This window comes from Electrona antarctica (genome assembly GCF_951216825.1).
Source record: "Electrona antarctica genome assembly, contig: scaffold_85, whole genome shotgun sequence".
Classification (NCBI taxonomy): Eukaryota; Metazoa; Chordata; class Actinopteri; order Myctophiformes; family Myctophidae; genus Electrona; species Electrona antarctica.
Window position 1 is genome coordinate 151,662 of NW_027637432.1, and position 10,418 is coordinate 162,079.

The 10,418-nt window shown below is 42.7% G+C and overlaps 1 protein-coding gene across 1 annotated transcript in view; it reads left to right on the forward strand.

Moving 5' to 3' along the window:
• Positions 1-1,994: 1,994 nt before the first annotated feature.
• The window catches only part of LOC306918935 (uncharacterized protein), a gene marked incomplete at both ends in the record, with an annotated part of 45,451 nt that continues 37,027 nt past the window's right edge, over positions 1,995-10,418 (forward strand). The window contains 2 exons of the mRNA XM_079531771.1: positions 1,995-2,005; positions 4,090-4,256. Coding sequence (XP_079387897.1) covers positions 1,995-2,005; positions 4,090-4,256 — 178 coding nt within the window. The remainder of the gene's footprint in view (positions 2,006-4,089; positions 4,257-10,418) is intronic.

Sequence of the window (10,418 nt, forward strand, 5' to 3'; positions counted from 1 at the left end):
AAAGACCAAAGGAACTGTGGTTGTAACTTGTTGTGAACATTTAGGCTTGTATGAATTGAATGAATAACATCCCATCGTTTTTCAACCAGCTGTCCTCTCCTCCGTGCCTGTATAACTCCATTCCAAAGTAACGTAACATGCTAATGCTATGCTGCTCCGTAGAAAGGTCTTGCACAACGAAAATAGCAGATCTACAAGCTCACAAGGCGTCCATCAGTGAGGCAGTGTAGACTTGTAACTTTGACAACAGCTGTTGTGAATTTTGGCCAATCAGAACGGCAACAAAAAAATCACACCTGTGTGAAGTGAGGGGCGCTAATATAATAAAGTCTACTCATGTTGATTAGGTGATGTAATGGTGATTATGATGTAACATGTCTATTTGCTCAGACACTATGACATAAAATTGTCAATGAGAATTAAATATTTTTGTAGGACGGAAATCTACACTAATAGCTGAATATAGGAGGGCATATATAGGGGTGCATTTCATTTTGAAAAAAATGCCTTATTGTGAGTGTGTGAGAAAGTGAGAGAGTTAAAGTTCCAGTTTTGCACAGCATGATGGTAGCATAATTGTAGCTCACATCTGTGGAAAAAATAAATCCTTATGAGGAATAAATTTGCCTCCTGTGTGATATAGCTGAATATTAACATTGTATTTTAACATTAATGCTGGACATGTTTTCTGAGGTGGTACTTGGTTAAAAAAGGTTGAGAACCACTGCTGTACAGCTGCTTAAATTGTGCTGCCTACCTACTTGTTTGAAGTGAACTTAAGTTACAGACAGTACTTTACACTTTTTTAAAAAGCACTCTGGTATCGGTATCGGTATCGGCTAACACAGAAATTGTTGGATCGGAATCGGATCGGAAACGAAAAAAGGGTATCGGGACATCACTAGTTGTCTACATTCTCCACTACCTTAAAGGTGTAGTGAAATGAAAAATAAGTTTTTCACACTTTTAGACCATCTCTGTGGTCATCATATGAGCCTACCTAACAATGGATGCCAAAAAAATGGGAAAATTCTAATTTTTGTGTGTTTTTATATCAAAAGTCAAAAGTATTTTTTGTATTACTTCCTGAAAACGAAAACGTGCTGCGTGATGACGTGTCGAGGCCCACATCGATAAAAGCCAATACAAATGAAGCTTATCCTCTCCAAATGTGCGCATCCGTGCAGCACAGCTGCTATTGATTACAGAAATCCTCGTTTTTATTCCCATTCCAGATAACATCCAGACAGTGTATTACTCGGTTTCAACTTAATCATCACGCTAAAATATGTATCTGAAAACATTATAGGGTAGAAATAAGCCACATAACAGTAAACTGGTACAGCTGGCCATTTGATTTGTAAACAAACACACACCACGCTGTTGCGTATAGCATAGCAACAATCCCTAGCTACCATCCCATCGCCTGAAGGGATGCGACGCTCTGATTGGTTCAGATACTTCATAGCGGTGTTTTAACTTGAGACCGTCTGAAACTTCAAAATAAAATGTCCACCATTTCCGTTTCACTACGCCTTTAATATGTTGCTGGGAACCGGAGGTACACTCTTGGTCGTGCCATAGTCCACCACCATCTTCTTGGTCTTGCTAGCATTGAGCCAGAGGCTATTTGCCTTGCTCCAGTGCACAACCTCCGTAACCATGCGCGCTCAACAGTGTTGTTACCTGAGATGCAGGTGACAACTGACATGTCTTGTAGTTGAAGTGGAAGTCAGATGTTTATAGGGTGAACAGGTGACAGCACTGTGCCCTGGGGAGCGCCCGTGATGTTCACCAGCACCTCCGATAGTCTGAGATCCATGCCACCAAACCATGGTCCACCCCCATCAACGCAAGCTTCTGTAAGCAGTTGTGACTGGATAGTTCTGAAGACTCTGGAGAAGTCAAAAAGCATGATTCTAACTGCGTTGCCCATGGTGCCAAGGTGTGTGAATGCCCTGTTTAGCATGCAGATGATGACATCATCAAACCCAATGTCCACCTGGTATGTAAAAACTGAAGGGGGCCGACGTAGTCACTCACCATCGGTCACAAATCAGCAAGATTTCCACAGTTCCTCCCTGTCATCAGGGAGGGGCATATCGTTTGGATCAGCAGTTCTGGACAACCTGATCTCCATATATGCCTATACTATATTATTGCGACCACAGGTCGCATTTACTATGAAATTGCGCATTTTCCGTCAGTCAGTCAGTGTATCACTCAAAATCCCCATACATGGGGAAAGCCCCCATATATGGTGCCCAGGTCTTGTGAGTGACATTGTAACAGGTCCGAGTGAGGTGACCATGTATACAGCTATAGTTGATCATAAAGTAGCCGATCTCTGTGAAATTAGGACAGAATGATGTAAGACAGAGACGGTGGTTGTTTTTCTTTCAGTGCTGTGTAAACAATTGACGTTTATTTTTAATGAACACATACTTTTCATGTAGCCCATGTTTTCTTATTGCATCATTATGCTATTATGTCCATTTTACAGTAATGTAGAAATGTCTTTTACAGAAAGGTATTCATTTAGAATGTCCAAACAAGGACCAATCAATGCAATGCATCTTGATGAACTCCTTCTCAATTGTGCATATATTACCCTATAAACAGTAACCACATTCTTAATAAAACCCTGATTGATTAATTTATATGCTCTTGGAGAATGGTGAAAGTACAGAGTGGACTCAACAACAATAACTGCACATAATAACCCTTTTGTATCATCACACTTTTGTATCATCACTAGGCATGCCACGGTATACCGAATTTCGGTAATACCGCGACAGGAAAAGCCACGGTGTTGATACCGTGAGATTTCCGAGCTGACGGTATTTTAATACAGCGTCGGTGGGCGGCGCATGCTGCGCATATGCAGTGCAACTCCACTCGCAGACTAAGGCAAAACATTTATTTTCACCACACAGCTGCAGTAGATTGAAAAGTTGCTTCCTACCTTTGAGTTAGTGTTGCTGAAAGACACCCAGATCCAATTGTATATTCCATATTTCCATATGTAGCCTACTATGTGTGAAGTTGTGAACTGTCAACACGGCACACAGAGTTGTGATCATGCGCAGTTGAGATTACGCACTAGCTCTGCTGCAGCTTGCAGGGTACAAAACGGCCATTAGGGGGAGCCATAACAGTGAAATACAGTGGGGAATAGTGTAATCAGTATAGGGTACAGTCAAACACATGTCCAAAGGGATCACTGAAAAAAGTCCTTGCAGTCTTGTTTCCATTCAGGTCCTGGGTAATCAATTCATAATCATGACAAGTCACATGACAAATAACAAAATTGAAATTATCATAAAAGGTAAATACAAAATAATATATGTAGGCCTACAGGTTGGGGAACAAAGAAGGGCTTATAAGGAGGTAGGGGTAGTCACTATACATAGGTGGGGGGGCAATCTTTTTCTTTTTTTTTTATTATATATAAATACCGTGGAATACCGAGGTATAGGTTATCACTACCGGCACCGTACCGTACTGTAAAATATCATACCGTGGCATGCCTAATCATCACACACATATAATGCTGGACCCAGCTGAACCCCACCTGAACCATACTGCTGGGGAGAGTCTTAAAGCTAAGAGCCAGGTCATAACACTATCTATCTATCTATCTATCTATCTATCTATCTATCTATCTATCTATCTATCTATCTATCTATCTATCTATCTATCTATCTATCTGACAGTTACACACCTCCACCACCAGGGGGCGAAAGGCATTAAGGCAACAGTGCCTGGATTCTTTATTGCGCATGCGAAAACTTTGACCCGGTCGGAAGTACTTGTTTGCATCACGTGGCCACGCCAGTTGTTTTCCACGGTAATGTTGTTGAACAAACATGTTGTCGTGACTCTCGGGAATTGTTGATATTTGTGCCTTTATTACACATTCTATATTACAGTAGGAACAGAAAGCTTGGTGGAAATGTCTCTTAAAGGAGGTGAAAAGCGTCAAATGGAGTCTGTACGGCTGAAGATAAATGAACAGCTAGCGTCGGTGGGAGAGGAGATATTGTTTGTTGTGGACAAACAGCAGCGTGGCGCTGCTGATGTTTGTAGTGTGGAGCTTAGCGTCAGAGTGTTTGTGTTGGAGCGCCTCAGCGCGGTGGGAGAGTTCATGGTCAACCTCTTCCAGAGAGAGATGGAGACACTAGAAACTCTGCTGGAGACACAAAACAAACGGCTGGACATTGATTTTGATATGGACATCGATCTACACACTGCAGGTTAGTAGACTCTGAACAACACCAGCTTAGCTACAAGTAGCATTAAGCTAGCTGAACTGAACTACATTTACCAGTAGTTATACTAGCCCTAGAATGTCTGTGATCATACATAAATTACATATATTCATGTGATGGATATTTTATAGACATGGACACGTATATATCAATCAGTTGATATTTTATTAGACAGTTGACACACAGTGTCAGTTTGCACAGGACACAAGAGGAGCTCTGTAAGTTGAAACTTGGTGACTAGCACAGAGTAAAAACGGCTTTAGAGCTATTTACAGCCAGCCCGTAAAAACAAAGCCTTTTGTTAAGAATGCGGCCAGGCACCCCAGGGGGTCTGGGTGCTGTCTCTAATCTTGCTTAGTTATTTACAATCAGCTAAAACACCCCAGGAGGGACGGGGGTTCTGTTTCTGACTATAGGAACCGCTCCTATCTCAAACTGCTAATCCAACAGCTGTGCATGTGTGTGTGGCAGAGAGCTTCTGCTCTCTGCTCCAGAATTGATGAATCTACACTGTGTATTTGTGCTTAATCATTTAGACTGGTTAACAATATAGTTTGAACAATTTCATTACATGTGTTCGGCATACTTCATATATAGTATAGATATTGAATTAGTCTTATTTGGTATAAAACATAGAGTGACACATGAGCTGCATGCCATGTGTATGTCCCGCCTCCTCCTTGACCGGAAGAGCCTGTGAGTTTCCAGGGAGGGGGGCGGGACCTATAAGTTAGTAAATACTTGGACGCAGTGAAACTTCTAGAGAGTCCACACTGATTAGCTATGCTGTGACTTCATGTATTCCACGGGGCCTTCCGCCCGTGGAAAGCCTTGTAACTGAGTTATTCTGTTCAATAAAACTGATCAGAATGTGACGACAACCTGCTGGTCTTCTCCTTTCTTCCTTCGACGACCATCACTGCTAACGACACAATTTGGGTAACTTGGTGCTAAATATACATCATAAATGGCGCCCGATGGACTGGAGGAAGATGGTGTAGTTTCTATGCCACGCTGAACGGACCTGCGACCTGCTGGGGGTCACTTTTGTGGCTCTGTGTCGTGGCGGTGATGGGGTGATCGAGGTGAGTTGGGGTGAAGAGGGGGGTCGTCTGCTCAGTGGCAACGCGTGTTTTCATTCACCATTGTTTTATTTTTTCTGTAAACGCCAGGCGAGCTAGTCATAAACTTGTCTTTATCCCTTTGAAATTCATTTTTTACGACAATTAAGTACTTTCCTACTTCTTGATAGTCCGTCGTCAAGTGATGGCTGTCATGAAGCATTCCTGGCCAATGTGCAGAAGATGTGGGTTTTTTAAATCTATGTAATTATTACCTTCTGCTTCAAATGTGAAGCGTGTGTTCAGAGTAGCGTGCCTCATAGGTTAAGGCAGTTGCAGACTAGACGCGTTTTTCGGGGAAACCGGGAGGCGCGCCTGGTGTGCGATTGTCTTTCATGTCCACTTGCTGTTTGCGTGGCTGCTCTCATTTTAAATGGAAGTGCACAATATTTGGACGGTTTTGTGCGTTCCTGAGGGCAAGCCGAAGGTGTTTAGTAGGATAACTGGGCCCTACGCTGCTGGGTGTATGGAATAGGAATCTGAAATTTTGGATGATTAATATTAATATTTATTAGTATTGTTCTTCTGAGGTTGTCTGGATTACGCAAGGCCCAGTAGGACGAGCCGGCGAGCGTATTGCAAAACTGAGATTTTGTGACGTATATATATATACGATGCATATGTGCGCGCACTTCGACGTGTACGTGTTTTTTCTTACATTGCTGCTGGGGGATATGTGCGGGCGTATGGGGATTATTTTTATTAGTTTGATTGTGGTTCCTGTTTTGTGCCTGTGCTGTTTTCTCCGTGCGCGGTGGTTTTGTGGGAGGACACGTTGTGCGTTGATGTTTAGATAGGATGAGATCTCTTATTTTTGTCTGTGGTTCGTTATGGGACCGTATTTGCACCTCCAACAGCTGTGGGGGTGGCGGGGGGTTTTCTCCGAGGGAGCCCCCCCCTGTTTTCTGAAGTGTTTAAACTTTAATGTTGTTTTTCGTTTGCGTTGTGGTTACGTTCCCTGTGATGTCTGTGAGGTGGGGGACGTGCTGTTCGATATGTTTGTCATCTGTGGCAGGATTCACGACGACTTGTTGAGGTCTTGTTATTATTGTTTGGTCGCGGCCATGTTTTTACCCAGGAGGCCTTTGCGGTTATTCTGCGTGCCTGTCTGGGGCTGTAGAGCGGCCGTGCTCTCTTTGTTCCCGGTCGGTGGGGGGGTGTCTTGTTTCTTTTTAGACTCTCTTCACACTTCCGGTATGTGATGCGGACTGTTTATGCTTTTTATTTTTCACTTTCCCAGTTACAGGGGATGTGGGGATGTAGAATGCTTGAACTAGAAGCGTTGTTTCTAAACTTAAGCTGGTTTTCTGTCAGCAGCTCTGGCTAAAGTTGTTCCCTTATGCCCGCTGCGTGCGTGCGCGTGTGCGTGTGGGTGTGCGCTCTTTCGGCGCTGTTTTATTTTCTTTGGGGACTGTGAGTGACAGTTTATCTTTGGCTTGACAAAGCCTATGGTTTTGGCGTGCATGCGTGCGTGCATGTGCCTTGAGTGCGTGGTACGTCTGTGATATGCGTGCGACGGTATGACTGTACTGTATGTGTGTACTTGTGGATGGTTGTTTATGGTGCGTGCGTGCCTGTGCCTTGCGTGGGTGCGTCTGATGAGTGCGTGATGAGTATGTATGACTGTACTCGATGTGTGTGGTGCGTGCCTGTGCCTGTGCGTGGGTGCGTGATGGATGCGTGTGTCAGTTGATCTGTTCTACTGACTGTATGCCTGTACTGAGAGTGATGTTATGGATGGCGTAGCACTGTTTTCTGTGATGATCAGATTCTTGTCATGAGCCATGATGGGTCATGGCTCAAGGGGGGAGTAATAGGTTAATACATTTATGAACAAACTAGATAAATGAACGAAATTAATAGGAGGTTAATAAATAAACTGGATGCATGAACTAAATTAGATAAGGGAACTATAATATGGCTATTCATGTACGTTAGAGTGTACAAATATATAAGAGTGAAATTATATTTGAGAAATTATTTAAAGTGCATTTATGGACATTTTCTGTGTTAAAATGTGGGGCTAAGAGTAACCACTGGGCATATAGTAACCACGATAGCGAGTCTATTAACTTCACTGTAGGAATACGGTGTGGGGTTAGGCCCGGGTGAACATAGTAGCTATAATGATAGGGTGTTACCTCATTTTTGATCAGAGACTGTTTAAAGGTAGATTGACTTTTTTCTTAAATGAATAATATAGATATTACAGTAGGGAGGTTCATTTAAATTTTGACGGAGACAACAGCTCAGTTTATTTTTGTTGTCTTGTGCTCAAAAACTCAGAGATTGGGCACAATTAAGGTTTAAAAAATGTGGGTTCAATTTGGGGGTCCGAATAAAATTTAGAAGGTAAATGACAAATGCATCTCAAATTGGAAATGGTTACATTTAGGTAAAAGTTAGGTATAGGTTAATTAGGGATTGTTAAAAAAAAAACAGTTCTTATTAGTAAAATTTATATATAGTTCTGCGTGAGTAATTTGATTCTGGGACAAAAACAGTTGCTTAGGGTGAACTCAGTATGGGGTTGGTTGTATGCAAATGAGTGTGTGGGTGATGGGGTAACTATTCCCATGCATGTGTGTGTGTGTGTGTGTGTGTGTGTGTGAGATTGTGTCACAGAGTTTACAGGCCAGGGAACTTCTCATTGAAAAAAGGCATAGCAATGGTAGACTTGTCTACGGTTGATCTTTTTTATTTTGGTGGTGGATTTATGGCTTGGTACACCTGTCACAGGTGTCAGAAGAAACGTATGTTTGCCAGGCCATATGAAGCTTGAGTTTGGGGTAGGCACCAGCCAGGGGTTTCAATGAGAAAATCACACAAGCCTGAGAGTGTTTGTAGTGTGAATGAAATCGAGAATTGATTGAGAATAATGTATGTGTGAGTGAATGAATGATTGAATGTACTTCATACTAGACTTACTTCAAAAAGGTTCTAGCTATGTCCGGTGAAATATTGCTAGTAGGAGCCATTCTAAAAGTGATAGTTAAATGAGTAAATACATACAGAGCTACGTGTGAGGAATTGCAATGACAATTTTAGCATGCTCTGACGGAATGTGCTTTTAGGGAAAGAGGGGGAGAGAGCTAAAATCCCTTCTCACCCTAAATAGTTTTAAGATAGAGAGCTTTAGGGCCAGGTGTGGACATCCTGTCCCTTCCTTATCTCCTATCACTGTCTGTTTTAAAAGACCCACCGAGCTGTCCTGCAGGCAGCTATTTATTGGGGGTGCTATTTAGAGAAACAGATGGGACAGTGTTTGAAGAACAGGAGTGAAGAATGACTGATTGACCAATGACATGCAATGACATGTACACAAAGTGATGTCTGCTTTTGGAGTCTGATGTCAAGAGTAGATCGTAAGGACTACAGTTTCAAGGGAGGGTATTATGGTGTGAATTTGAAGTATTGGCTTTAGTTAATAGTGCCTGTTTGTGTGTAGGGTGATGAAGGCGGCGGCTAACAGCCTTACTACATAACGGTGATCACAGGAATTCGCAACCCTGTGTTCTGAGCACGACTAGCTGGTAGCATGACGGAGGGGGATTTGACCCACATCGCTAGGAGTGGAAGTTTTAACCGAGGAGTCGAGAACCACGGTTGAACCTTTCAGGGTTAAAGCAATGTAACCCTCAGCTTAATCACCTGTCCTGCCCTATCATCAATACGTTTGGTGACATGACATCAGTGAATTTAGATAGTTCAGTGACACTATTATGGCTCTCATTTAATAGTCTCATTGTAATCTCTATACATTCCTTTGCCATGCCAGAACTAGGGAGGTTAGCAAAGAGAATGAGATTAATGCCAGAGAGGTCATCTTAGTGACCAGTAGCTTGTAGTGTCATCAAATATCCTAAGAAATTATTGGGGATATTTGTAGTGGGAGCCTGTATTTCTTCCTTCAATAGGTGTGGAAGAGAGGAGTCCATCCATGGATTCCTGAAGGTGTCGAAAGTGACATCTGACTGCACCAAAAGGATCACGGGGAGACCACCAGCGCCTACAGGAGGTCATCCCGAGGGCAGAGAGTCCAGGGGGGTGTCTACAGGCAGCTGTGACAACAGCGACAGAGGAGCTCCTAACTCAGCTTCTACCGTCGGAAATCAACAGCAGGTGACTTTCACAGACCTGTGTTCGCTACAGGACTCGGAGGTGTTGGATCGAACACTATTTCTGCGGCTACGGGCCGGTGCCAACTGGTTCTCCTTCTGCATTAGGAGGGAGGAGAGGTCCAAGGGAGGCTACGGCCCACGGGCCGGTGCCAACTGGTTCTCCTTTTGCACTAGGAGGGAGGAGAGGTCCAAGGGAGACCGTTCCAATGTTCGTATACAATGAAGAAGAGGAGCGTTCCTGCTACAGGAGCGTTTCAATGCTTTTGCTGTCATGATTGACATGACTAAGCAATAAGCTGTCCACTAAGAGCCTTGTGATGCTCAAAGTGAGTTCTACTGAGTTCTACTGCTGACTGCAGTTAAGCTGTGGTTCACGTGTGTGCTGTGACAACAAGCATATGGTGACAACGGTCTGCTTCAAACCTACAGATCTGAGAGCTATGTGCGAGCTCTGAGAATCAAGAAGGAGGTTCCAAGCGTTTTTATTCTATAGGCGAAAAAAAATAATTGTGGGAACCGTTTCCTACTGCGCGTTGAACGTCTGAACAATTTGCGTCATGGAAAGAAAAAAAAATCGTGGTTCATCTGAATTGTGATTAATGTTGGAAAATGTTGTTCTAATGTTTGTATGTTGTATTCTGTGCTGACATAGGTCAAAGTAGATATAACAAGGTACTGAAATAGTACTGTTAAAGGGATGTTTGTTTTTATGATTAACCATTTTGTCATGCTATGAGTGTTAACTTTTCAATTACAGGATGTAACCAATATAGGAATTTGATTTAGTCTAAACAGGATGTAACCAATATAGGAATTTGATTTAGTCTAAAATAGGATTTCAGTTAAAGTACAGGTATTTGAATTTAATCAATATAGGAATTTGATGTAGTCTAAATAGGATTTCA